Here is a 13,441-nt window from a genome sequence, read left to right as displayed (position 1 = left end):
AATGACAATTAATTTGGTTTTTCAAACTGTTACGTACAGCCATCCATCCAACATTATTGACCTGAATAAAGTATCAGGTAGAACAAATTTGAATTTTAGGCTAATAACTATGGGGGAAGTATTTAATGGAATTTTAGTCTTGAAATCGTGTGTTTCCTAATTTTTGGAAAACGAATTATTTGGTCTCAATTTACAAATCCGGCGACAAGGAGTTCACATCAAACTATAATAATAATAATAATTTTATTCATACATTACATCCCATACGGGATGTTTGTACATGTCAGGAAAAGTATATTAATAATAGATAACTAAATATAACGTAAAATTTATAAAATACAATAAGTACAATGTAAATAAATAAAATACATATATAGGAGGATTTGCAATCAGTTGGTGTTACCAAAACTTCTAAATCGACTGATTGCTAATCAGTTACAACTAGTATCTAAATATATAGGTAATCGTCGATGCACAACATGGGTTTTGCCAAGGCAGATCAACTTCAACAAATTTATTTATTTACCAAAACTAAGTATATTGTAAATCTTGAAGGATGTAATCAGGTTGATTCGGTGTATGAAGGTTTTTCAAAAGCGTTTGATAAGGTTACCCATAAAATTTTAAAACATAAACTCGATGCAATGAAGTTTGATCACAAGTTTAATAAGTAAGTCGAAAACTTCATCACCACTCGTTGTCAAGTGGTAAACATTGGTAAATTCCTCTCAAAGGCAGTTAATATAAAATACGCAGTTCCTCAGGGATCCCATTGTGGCTCTCTTTTATTTAACCTCTTTATAATATAAATAATTCGGTAAAATGTTCAGAAGTATTACTCCAGGAGTGTTTGCTCCCCCAGATGAACCTCCTAAAAGTTGAAAATTGGTGCAGACGGAACGATATGGAAACCAAATTTGACAAGTCTAACAAAATCTCTTTTTACAGGACTAAACCTAGCATTATTGTTTTTACATAATACATATCATATAGGATCAATCAGATATCGGAAAGGTGGTCTCGGAAATTCGTGACTTAGGTATTATAATGGAGTCCAAACTCTATGTTGTGTTCCACATATACAAAACATTGTTAGTAAAGTTTATAGAATACTTGGGTCAATCAAGATCTGTGAAATTATTTTCCGTCAATTTGCATAAATTAGTATATAGCTGCCTTGCAAGGTTTTATTTAGAATATGCATGAGTAGTATAGTCGCCTATGCATATAACCTATATTAAAAGCTTGGAAACGGTACAAAATTGGTTTCTAAGCTACTTGTGCATGGAAATTGGGCTACACAAGAGAAGAATATACATAACAGAATATCAGGGACGTATTAAATTTGGCCACCCTTGAAAATAAGAGATTAGGTATATACCGATCTTATTTATGTCTTTAGATTATTTAATGGAGATGTCAGCTGTTCAGAATTGCTAGAACTTTTTAGTTTAAACTGCCGCAAAAGATAGGTGAAAAGCAATCCAACTTTTCACACAAAGCTACATCGTACGAATTATGGATTTTTTTTCTCCAATAGCCAGATTAACTCGGGAAGTTAATGCACACGAAATTTTTAACACAATTTAAATCTAGCCTTCAAACTTTAGCAATTTAATATAACAAGAATGTAATTTTGAGTTTAATTTTAAGTTTATTTAATGCATTACAATGTGATTTACCCACATCACTGCTAATTGTTGTAATTGTATCGTTTATTTAGTCTTATTATTTTATGTTTATCTGGGATGTATGGTTTTGTAATTTTTACTAAAGGGACCTCCCGTGAACAAATTTATTTATTTATTTCCCCATATTATTAACAAAATGTTACCTATATCTACCATCAGAAAGAAAAAACCGAGTAAAAGTGTTTTCATTATACACATAAGTATAAAAAAAGTAATTACCAGCCAAATTATTTTTTCAGAATTATCTGCTAAGTCAAGAAACCCCGTGCTCGTATGTGAAAAAGAAATAAAAGTTACCCACATCTTCGTTTTAAACCAAGCCAGAATCCATTTTTGGCCAACATAACAAAAGTCTTAGCAAGTTGTAACGGAATTTGTGTTTTTTCAACAGGTACTATTGCAAAATTTGCAAGAATGTAGAAGCATAAAGTTTTTGTTTCTAGAAGAGCAAATTTCGACCCGATGCAGTTTCTAGGACCAGATCCGAAAGGTAGATATGTATACGGTTTAATATTTGTCTTATTTTTTTCGTTAAAACGTTCTGGATCAAATCGATCTGGATCTGGAAAATGCTTAGGATCTCTGTGTAACCCATATATTGGTATTATAATGATGTCCTTTTCTTTGAAATGAATGGGTTCTTCATCAGGTCTTTCTGGCTTAATTGTGTATGGTTTAGTACAAACACGATCTACTGCTGCGGCAGTCGGCCATTTTCTCAAAGTTTCTGTAGAGTAAAATGTCATATATTTCTTAATCTCTAAAAAAATAATGTACCTGAGATAACCATATCCATGTATTTCATATCCATTAAGACTTCATAAGTAAGTGTACCGTTACAACTTTTCAGGGTTTCGTCTATCTCTTGCCTTAGTTTATTTTGAACGTCTGGATGTATCGCTAGTTCATAGGACATAAAACACAATAAAGAAGAAACAGAGTCAAAACCTCCAAAAAAGAAAATTAAAGCTTGTGAAGTAATATCTTCATTTGTAATTTCCATTTTTTGAGCTTTTAAATTTTTTCCAGTATCAAATTCCTGAGCAATGGCAAAACCTATACCAGGAATGGTATTACGATCCCTCTGAGTAATAGATCCATGTTTTCTAGCTTCCAATAGTAGGTTAATCATATCTGGTCTTATTATTCCGTGTTCTTCTCTACTTTGAATATTTTTTGAAATAAGTTTGTTAAAAAAAATACCTACTTTTTTAGAGAAAAATGATAATTTTAAAAGCTAAAAGTGAAAAATATTAAAGAAGAATAAACTTGAAATGCTGGTTTTTTACTTTACAAACTCGTGGAATTAGCAAATAAGCAAACAAAATTGTATTTTTATAAAATCCTTTGAAATCAGTCGTTTCTTGGCCCATCAAAAAAAACTGATTTTGTGGTTGTCCTAACGAATCACATTCAATTCCAAAAGCTACATTAGCAATGACGTCGTTAGTAAATCTGGTGAACGTATCTTTCATTTCCAAAGTAATTAACTCTTTCTTTTGTTTTAAAAAATGTTCGACAAATTGCTGTCCACTTTGTGAAATTAAATAAAACATGTATTTCATTTTATTGCTGGTAAAGGCTGGACTCAGTGTTGATCTCATTTTGCGCCACTTCTTGCCGGTAAGAAAAAATAAATTCTTGGCAAACAAAGGATCGCATTCTTCAGGTATTATAGTTCCGTGATCAACGAAGTGATCAAAGTCTTTTATAGTGACTTGTTTAATTAAATCTGGATCTTTCAATATAAGTGCTGGTGTTAGAAATTGATATATACCACAGTATCTGCAATTAAAAACAAAATTAAAAAATATATTTACTTACATAGTAATCTACCTTGCAGTAGAACTAATGTTGTATACCATTTCAATCATTTCTGCATTAGACTGTTTACGCAAAGGAATACCCCACAAGTGTCCAAACAGAAAAACAGGATTTCCTTGTTTTACACCCATCTTTATCCAGTATTTATAAGGCTGGACTAAAAGCCAGTATAATGTTGCAAACGTCACAGCAAGAACCACAATCCAAAACATGTTAGTTAGAAATAACTGGAAGTTTTTCACAAAAAAAATAATACAAAAATCTTAGTCATTTAATACCTAGTTTCTTAATAATATAAAAACGCTCACTTTAAGTTGCACAACACATACAAACTTTTTTTAAGTGTTTTTCTAGATGTTTTTGTAAAGAATAAATTTTTTACTTTATAGGTAGTAATGGAAATAGTAATATAACTAAAGTTCCATAACGGTTGCTAATAGTATGGATAGGTTGGTATAAATAGTTCTTGGCTAAAGTACTGCACTGTAATACATCTATGTAGATCTTTTTCTTTTTAAAATACACTATACGTTCTTTTGAGGAGCGATACAGCAACGAGCATGTTATGCAGTGATATCTGTGAATTTTTGTAAAATTTTAGTCAGTTTATCTAGTGGTGATCGGTATAGACAAGGTCGTCCGGTTGTTTTAGTACGATGTGTTTAGTTTTTTGATATTGGTATGGATGGGGCGGTTACTTGGTCAACTAAAAAATTAGAAAAAAAAGGAGAAATTTTATTCTGAATGTAATTAATTACTAATTTAATTACGCAGAGGGCAGACTAAGCGAGTGACCTTCAATCTGTTTTAGCTGCATGCAGTAAGGTGCCACTACACTTAGTTTAAGTAACTAAACGTTAGTTAAAGTTAACACCGTGCGTTAACAATTATTGTGTTTTTCCAAATTGTCCTCTGTAAGTAGGTACTTCTGAATTTGCAATGCTATAGTCGTTGCGTTTTTATCTAATCGACGCTGCTGAATATGGGTAAATTTGAAGCAAAAACTAATTCATTTTTGTACCGTACAGTAAGGTACAACGCTCCAACGGGAAGTTTAGGTATATCATTACACTAGTGATTTGCCGGAGTACCCACCGGAATCGGCTTGTTAGATAAAAAAAACTCAAATTCTGAGTAAATGAGACGTCGAAAAATATGGACAAAAAAATTAGGAATATAATTTAAACAGGGCAGTCGAAAAATTCGGTTTCTTGGATGACCTTTATTATTAAATTGTAAGAAACAATTCGATAAAAAAACAGCAATTAATTTGGTCCCGTAAAATTGAAACACCCAAGCAAATATTCCGAAAGTGATGAAATATTAGTCTTGCAAATTCTGTACCGATTTTATGGTCTGTTAAAGTGATTAATTATTATGAAGTGTTAAAAATTTCGACAAGAGAATTTACTCATTTGTCCGTAAATTCGTTTCTTACTACCTACTAATAGCTATTTATGTTACAAGTATAGTTTATAATTTTCTTACTGCAGTTTGATAGATGTTGGTATAGTTTAGGAAATATCGTTGTACCCTATAAAATTTTATTGACAATAACGAGCCGGACAGTAGTACAACCGTAAGAAATATTTATGGCGCACACCAGTCCACCCGAATTTGTTCGTGAGTAACGATGGTCCCTGTCCGGACCTGGATTAGTCTGCTTTCTAACATCTGCCGATTACCGCCACGCGTTATTGTCAGTAAAATTTTATAGAGTACAACAATATTTCTTAAACTATAAATAATGCATAGCTTTATTGGACGCACCCTTCTATGCCCGAGTAAAGGTAAAGAAACATGCTATGTGTATGTTTCAAGTGATCCATTATAAAATTTTGTGATGACGTCATTAACATTTTAGCAATTACACGTACATCAATTTGAAGAAGTGCAGTGTAATACTAATAATAACAGTACTGAATACTGAAATTTTCGGGAAAAAGAGGCGAGCCCTTTTTGATTTGACCAATAAAATAGGTTGCCTCATTCATTAATTTTTTTGAGTTACCTTGTATAAGTAAGTCTAAAAAATATGAATGCAGTGATAAATCACAAGTAAAGAGTCATCATATTTTGCGTATTTTAGATAGGATTTATTGGTCAAAATTTTGAGATGACGTCATCAATTTCTTGGGGGGATAAAGAGATATGTTTGATTAAAAATTTACCATGTTTGTGATAACTTTAAAATGTCTGCAATATTTCAAAGCATTCGGTTTTTTAGTTTCAAAATTAAATTTCAAAATGTTGTTATTTTGATTGTTTTCCCAATAATCCAATGTCTTGGGTAAAAACTCAACACGGGTTCATATATTACACGTGCAGGAGTATCTTATTTAATAAAATTTAAAACCCAGTTACTGCGTACAGTTTTGAAGTGATGTCATCACGTTGTTGGTGGGGTTGATTAGATAAAGTTGTAGTAGAAGCTTTTACATAAAACTAAGTATAAGGTGAATCCAAATTGAAAACTCATTTAACTTAATAGTATTTTATATTATAAGTGAGAGAAATCTGTATTGCTCACACGAGGTTATAATGGCATTTCCCTACGTATGATATACGACGTTTTATATTGCAGTAACAGTTTTTACATAAAAGTAAGAATAAGCACATTTAACCTAAAACATCGTTTTGTCATTAGATGTATTAGTAGTACCCACAACTACATTACATCATATTACTATATCACTTGTGACCACTTTACTTCACTTGTTAATAATGTTGAATTTTTGTTTCGTAATACATACAACTGCATCTACCCGAAAACCTACTATTGTAAGATAAAAAATCATATTGTCATTAGATGTATTAATAATATCTATAGTTACATTACATTACGTTAATTGTGAGAATTTTACCTCACTTCTTAATAATATTAAATTTTTATCTCGTAAAAGAGTTGTATAGAGTACCCCAAAATCAACTACTTACTACAATCAAGACAAAAAGATTTTTTTAATTCCACGATATTCCTGAATAAAGATGAAGTTAAAAGTAAATCATAAACATTTTTATCCAAGCATTTCAATAAAAATATCCAAATGTTTCGCTAAGCTTCTCACCAACGAATTTTTAAATTTTATGTTAAACTTCACCAATTCATCTATTTTAACTAATGAGGGAAATTGTGAAAACAAACTTTTAGGCGTACTAATGGGCACCTGTACAGCCCGAATGATCGTCACCATAGTCATGGAAGATTTTATCGAACATGTATTCAAAAAATAACCTTCAAAGGCGTCACCCTGAGCTACGTTGTAATTAAAATCCAGTTTTCACAGACAGCATACAAGAACTACTATTTAAATTAACTAACTAAGTTTCCAGAATATGTTATTAGCCAGATTTGGCATTCAAAGCTTCTTAAAAAAATAAAAAGATTTTTACACTTGACGGTAATCTAATATGTTCATCACCCATCAGATGTTTCAAAACCACTGCGACATTGAAATTCAAAACGATTTGGACATTTTAAGCTGTAGTTTTCAAGATATGAAATGTAGATTTGGTTAAAAAATTGGCCGAAGATTATTTCGACAGAATTTCCCTCGCCCCTGAAGTACAATAAAACAGCTTTTTAGAAAAAGGATAAAATTTGATTATAAGAATTTTATTTTTTTTATGAGAACACTTTTAAATTAAAATAAAGATATGTATGTAACGTTAAAATATACAGGGTGTTATTGAAAGATACGTACAACAAAATTGACAGGTCTTCGCGAAGTCTAAGAAGCCTGAAAAACTTATTTTGTGTTATCAAAATTATAAGGAGAATTAAACCCTATCCAACCTTTTTGGACGTTACTGAAGGATAAATAGGTAAAATTAATTTATTTTAGTAAATCGTAGCAACTATAACATTAATAAAAAAATAAGAAACCCTTTTGTTGCTGTAGAAACAAAAGATGACCTTTTTATCAGAGGCGTACAACGAATTTGGACATAAATTTTAATAATTTTTATCTCTAAGAAGAGGACACTTTTACCTGAACTTTGTTTTTAATTTAACACCTATACTTCGAGACCAATTGCCGATTTTACTTTGTATGTATTTTTCTATAACACGCTGTATGTAAAGAAGCGTGCTGAGCGTATGTTTCAAATGAGTTTTCCCTTAACAAAATTTTGTAATAACCTCATCAACATTTTTGCAAAGACACGTATATCACTTTGGATAGTGCAGTGTAATACTAGTGATAACGATATTGTACTCTCAAATTTTCGAGAAAATTAACTTCAAAATAAGCAAATTTATTTATTATAAATATTGACAGTACAGTTTTTAAATGTTGCGCCACTAAAAGCAGATGATAATCCGCTAACGTTAGAGGATGTCTTCAGTCAGCATGTGGACTAATTCATCTTTTCGACATCCATCCGTCAACTATGAAGGTAACCTACAGAAATTGGGATTATACAACAAATTCGATAAATTTTAGCAAAAAGTTTATCGAATTTTAGCAAAAAATTAATTGCCAGATAAATATTGTCTGCTTCCCTTAAAAATCTACTGATATCGTTCCTTGTAAAGATTTTTGATTTTTTCGGTTTATAACCTTCAGCGTTTCGCTTTAAAAAAACAATCAAATGTATACATTTACTTATGTCTCCATTTTGTTTTATTCCTGTCGTTGATCGCAACATTGAATATTGACTCCACCCTGTAGCTTTTTAGCTGTTTGTTTTTTTTGGAAAAATACGCAAGACTTGCTTTTTCTGACGTAGTTTTGAACTTCTTCACCAATCTTCATAGCGTTTGTAAGCCATTTCATGTAATTCCTTCGACTTTGACGGTAATAAATTTGAAATTGCTTCTTTGGCAACGTTTTCAATATCGGGGGCACATCATCTTTTGAATTACTCATGTTTCCTAAGATTATTAATAGTTATTAATACGGCGTCACACACAAAAACACTGATGAAATTAATGAAAACGTGTAACGTGTAATTTGTTTTTTGCGTTTTTGGAAAAATATGTAAATAGCAACGCTTTAATTTCCGTATCAACGGAAAACTGCAATCTATATACGATCCTTATTACGATTGACAGTTAAATCTTGTTTTTTTTTTTTTAAATATGTACGAATGGATACTAAATTACAAAAAATCGTTTATGCTAGCAAGGCAAAAGTGTCTTTTATTACTTGACGTGTTGCTCCATCTGGGCTTAAGCCTCGATGGGCAATTTCACGTCGCGTAATAAAATATGTCACTTTTGCCTCTTACTGCATAAATAGCTATTTCCCAACTTTAATATAAATGTTGAATATCGGAGCTTGAATAATTAATTAATGTAAACTAATAATCAATCCTTGCTTAGCAATTTTTGACTCATTTCTGCCATAAAGACCAATTTATGTCCACGTTTAAGTGCTTATAAACAAGATTATGATTCTAAAATAGAATAAAAATATGAATTAACGTGTTGTCCCTAGCTAGATCACAGTATGCCAGATCCGCTGGTATGTAGCAGCTTTGCGGACCACACCTGAGCTCACGATATCAGACGGCAAGAAACTTATCGAGAAGGTAATGTCTAAAACCTTCAAGCAAATAAATGTGCAATTTATCACAGGAACGTGTAAAAGCAGCACGTCTATTTTACGCGTAACTGATTCCGTTGCAACAATTGATTTCGGTGGTCCCATATTCATCAAGGAAGGGAGAAAAACAGAAAAGACAAACGTTAAACCTTACATCGGGCTTTTTGTATGGTTGTGTACCAAAGCTGTGACAACACAACATATGATACTTCACGGATGCGTAACGCGAATGGATTCAGAATTGCATCGTAAAAATAAACAAAATAATATATTTTGGAAATTTACTCCACTCTGTGCCCTTTGTTGGGCTCGCCGAGGTAGGTATAAATTCTGTAAAAGGGCATATAAAATATGTGTTTGGAGTTAATCATATGACTTTTGACGAAATGTAGGTATGCGTTATTGTTGAAAATAGAAGTTAATTCGAGTTCGTTTACGACTCCTTCCAATGATGTCAACGATTGCAACGCGTTGATTTCGAGACTCCCATCACGCCCCCATTGAGCAATTCCATAATGGCATTCCGACAAATTACTCATCCCGGTGGCAACTCATACAAGCGTACCGACAGAAACGATTTCACATGGAATATCTTAACGGTGGTTCAGAACTGTTCCACATGAGGTACTAGCCCTATTCAAACGAGTCTGAAGTCGGTACGGTGGTCGTAGCGAAGGAAGCCAACGTAGCCTCGCTACAACAGCGATTAGGGAGAGTTTTCAAAGTGCATTTCGGGACCGACAACACTGCGCGAGCCATGAGTGTAAACTGTGAAAGTGGTATTTTGAAACACGCCATTATTTGCACTCTTCCGATAGTCTATAAACAGTGATCATTTTTATTTCTCGAGCTTAAGTTAAGGAAATATTGTAATCTAGTCCATTGGCCGACTCCTAACTTTTATGTTTTTTGACCATTCAGGACCAACAGAGTACGAAGAAATAGGTTTCCAGTGTGACGAGCAGAGAAAGTTTAAACTAATAATAGCAAGCTCAAACTTAATTTTATTTGAATTTCAAAAAGAACCCAGAAAAGTGATAATTTCTTAATTAATTATTATTAATAGTAAAACAGATAAAGATCCGTTATATTCAATATGACGCAAAATTGTCTTCATAGGTCTTACAGCCTTTTGATGGTGTCCACGTCCATTTCTCTAACTTTCTGGTAAATTGTTCTTCTAAATTGGCTTCCCAGCCGTTGTTGTAAACCTTTCTACTTAGTATTGCCCAAATTTTGTTTTCGATTGTTCGCAATGGGGCACTAAGGAGGGATTATCTTTTCTTAGGTACAAAATTTATATTATTTCTTTCTAATCAATCCCTGGACATTCTACTATAATGACAGCCTGCTAAATCTGGCCAAAATATTACATCGTCGTTATTATGGTGTTCCCATATATTGTTATGTATTGATCGCGTCACCTCTAATACGGCCAATGAATGGTGCTGAAACGCCAGCCGGAGATATAGCCCATCAAACCAAAATTTTATCTTCAAACTTTGCCTTCGACTTAAATTTTATTTGTAATTCCTTCTATATTGTTTGTATAAAATCCATCGTTATCTTCCATCTCTGAATAGGCAAACGTAAAATATTTTTCATCGCTCAGCATAACCACATGATTGTCCAGAAAATGATGAATTCTCATTAGCCGGCAACATCTGGGAATTCTCTCTAACTGTGCTGGTGTATGTTTTGAACATTTAGCTCTTTTGTTGTATTTTAAGTTGCTTTCGCGTAGTTCTCTAGAAACTGTTATATGGAAACTCTAAACAATCGACCTAATCTTCTTGTTGATGTTCCAGGCTCTTGTTTTTAGCATTTCTTCTTAATCTTTCTAAACTTATTTCACTGAAAATTCGTGACCAATCACTTTTTGGCAAATTAATACCAGGTGGTATTGCTACCTCGCAGTCTTTAATTGTTCTGTATATAGCTGCGAGTGTAATATATTTGGTAACTAACTGATATATGGCTCTTTGCAATTCTATTTTATATGACATTGTTTAAGCGATAATTGACAAAAATCTATGACATAAATTGTATGTATAAAATGGGAAACAAGAAAGTTTGTTTGGTTACGCGGCTGCAAATGTAACTTGATTCGATTGCATTTTAAGTTAAAAAAAATATTTGTAATTTTTCTCAAAACCCTTTTTTTCTACTCCCACATAGTAATCCATGAATTACGAACTGTCTAGCCTCATAGTAAAACCATAGTTACACCCACTGGCATGTAATGGCCAGTACGTAATATATATATATTACGTGCCTGTTTGAATGGTTTTCATAGCAACAACTATAAACAATAAACATTTGCTGTTACAAAAAAATGGAAGTTGAAATGTCTTCAGAAAGTGATTCAGAGTGTTTAGAACTAACTCCCCCTGAAATAACTGCTCAAGCAGCTGCTGCTTGCAATAATCTCTTGCCTGTAAAATCCAAAAAGAGATACGAAATGATTTATCAGAAGTTTATGAACTGGCGATCCGAAAACAAGGTTACATCATTTTCAGAGACCGTTCTCATGGCATATTTTGGTAAAATGAATGCTGAATTCAAGCCATCTTCATTATGGGCTATCTATTCGATGCTTAGAAGTACGCTAAGTGTGAATCATAACATAAATATAGCTAATTATAGGAAACTTCAAGCATTTCTAAAAAGGCAGTCTTCTGGATATAAAAGCAAAAAGTCAAAAATACTTACAGCAGCACAATTAAACAAGTTTATAAAAGAAGCTCCTGATCTAGTTCATTTATTTACAAAAGTATGTTAAAATTTTCACTATTTTATTTTCTGATAACTCTCACTTTATAGGTAGTACTAATAATTGCTATTTCTGGTGCTTGTCGGCGACAAGAATTGAAAAATTTAAAGCAAAATGACATAGAGGACACTGGAAAAATATTTGTTGTGAAAATACCTGATACGAAAACAAAAATATCTAGATCTTTTGTTATTCAGGGATTGTTTTATCAAATTTGTAGAAAATACTTCATTCTTCGTGCGCAAGTTAAAGATGCTAACATCACACAATTTTTACTGAATTATCAGAAAGGGAATATAACAAAGCAGGTAGTTGGCATTAATAAGATCGGCAGCGTCCCCAAACAAGTTGCTGAATTTCTCAAATTGCCCGACCCAACACGGTACACGAGTCACTGCATGAGGAGAACCTCTGCCACAATTCTTGTTGATGCCGGTGGTGATCTGTTAGAACTCAAACGACATGGTGGATGGAAGTCGGGGGCAATAGCAGAATCTTATGTAGATGAATCTATGGCAAATAAAATTTCCACTAGTTCCAAAATATTACACTCCGTCAAAAATATAAATACTTCAGAAACATTATCTTTGGAACCCACACCATCCACATCTTCTTATTCCCCTAAAATTCCTGGTAGTCCTGAAATAAACCCCTCAACAACAATAACGTCTCAACACAAAAGTAGTGGTTCAAAATCAGAATCTGCCACTTCAAATTCTGCAACCAACAATACAGACGAAACTTTTTTTACACCCTCTTCAACCATGTCAGTCTCGTCGGCATTATTACAAAAATTAGGGGCACCTTTGGTAATAAAAAATTGTAGCAATTTTACTATTAATATAAACAATAATTAATTATGAAATTTAGCCAACCTTTGTAATACCTACACAATTTCTTTCATTATTGGATCAAATTAGAAAGTTTGAGAAAATTTTGACAAAACTAGTTCACAACTAGTTGAGTCTGACTAAAAAATTAGGTATTACATAGCAATTAATTCGTTTTGCGTTGCAATATTAGCATAAAATTTAGTTGTATATATATACATAGTTTCCATAATTGTTATATTTTTTTAATAAATTTTTTCAAAAAAAAATACTGACTAAGAAAATTTGGTCGTAGAAAAAGTATATGACACAACTCTGGTGGTAAGCTAATTACCAACTCATCTTATATCACTCGCTCGCTACGCTCGCTCGTGTACAAACTTCTTCGTTCGTAATTAGCTTCTTACCACCCTCGATATGTAATATACTATTACGTACTCGCAGTGAAAGTGACTTAAAATTGGAAAATCTTAGTAAAAGTAAAGACGACTACAGTTACGACTAATCTAGTTGAGTGCATGTATTTAGGAAAATTTTAGTTGTATTGATAAATTAAATTCTTAGATGGAAATAACGATATAGATGTGAAAATTCAAGAAAAAAAATGTAAAATTTGAAAATATAATGATTTTAATCTTTCCAATGGCACTACATACCTTATTTATAAAGCTAAGTCCCAATGTACCCTTGTGACGAGCCGTCACTAAATTCGTTCACGAGAAAATTGTAACTAAAAAGACGAATAACAAATCCCCAAAACATAATTCGAAAATT

At 32.4% G+C, this 13,441-nt stretch overlaps 1 protein-coding gene across 1 annotated transcript; it reads right to left on the bottom strand.

Moving 5' to 3' along the window:
• Positions 1-1,958: 1,958 nt before the first annotated feature.
• On the bottom strand, positions 1,959-3,727 carry LOC135132838 (cytochrome P450 9e2-like). The gene is made up of 4 exons (XM_064061049.1): positions 3,528-3,727; positions 2,981-3,476; positions 2,469-2,928; positions 1,959-2,418 (listed from the first exon to the last, which is right to left on the bottom strand). The coding sequence occupies exons 1-4, from the start codon at positions 3,725-3,727 to the stop codon at positions 1,985-1,987; spliced, it is 1,590 nt and encodes a 529-aa protein (XP_063917119.1). The 3' UTR covers positions 1,959-1,984.
• Positions 3,728-13,441: the final 9,714 nt, after the last annotated feature.

The sequence above is a fragment of the Zophobas morio genome, unplaced genomic scaffold (genome assembly GCF_036711695.1).
Source record: "Zophobas morio isolate AGI-343-1 ecotype UQ-CSIRO unplaced genomic scaffold, CSIRO_AGI_Zmor_V1 ptg000021l, whole genome shotgun sequence".
NCBI lineage: Eukaryota > Metazoa > Arthropoda > Insecta > Coleoptera > Tenebrionidae > Zophobas > Zophobas morio.
This window is presented reverse-complemented; position numbering and strand designations above follow the sequence as displayed.

Bases quoted from the DNA above. Each gene is read 5' to 3' on its own strand.
- LOC135132838 (XM_064061049.1), bottom strand. From the start codon at position 3,727: ATGTTTTGGATTGTGGTTCTTGCTGTGACGTTTGCAACATTATACTGG. The intron at 3,477-3,527 runs GTAGATTACTAT...TTTTAATTGCAG, and splicing joins AACATTAGTTCTACTGCAAG to ATACTGTGGTATATATCAAT. The intron at 2,419-2,468 runs GTACATTATTTT...TTTACTCTACAG, and splicing joins CATGGATATGGTTATCTCAG to AAACTTTGAGAAAATGGCCG.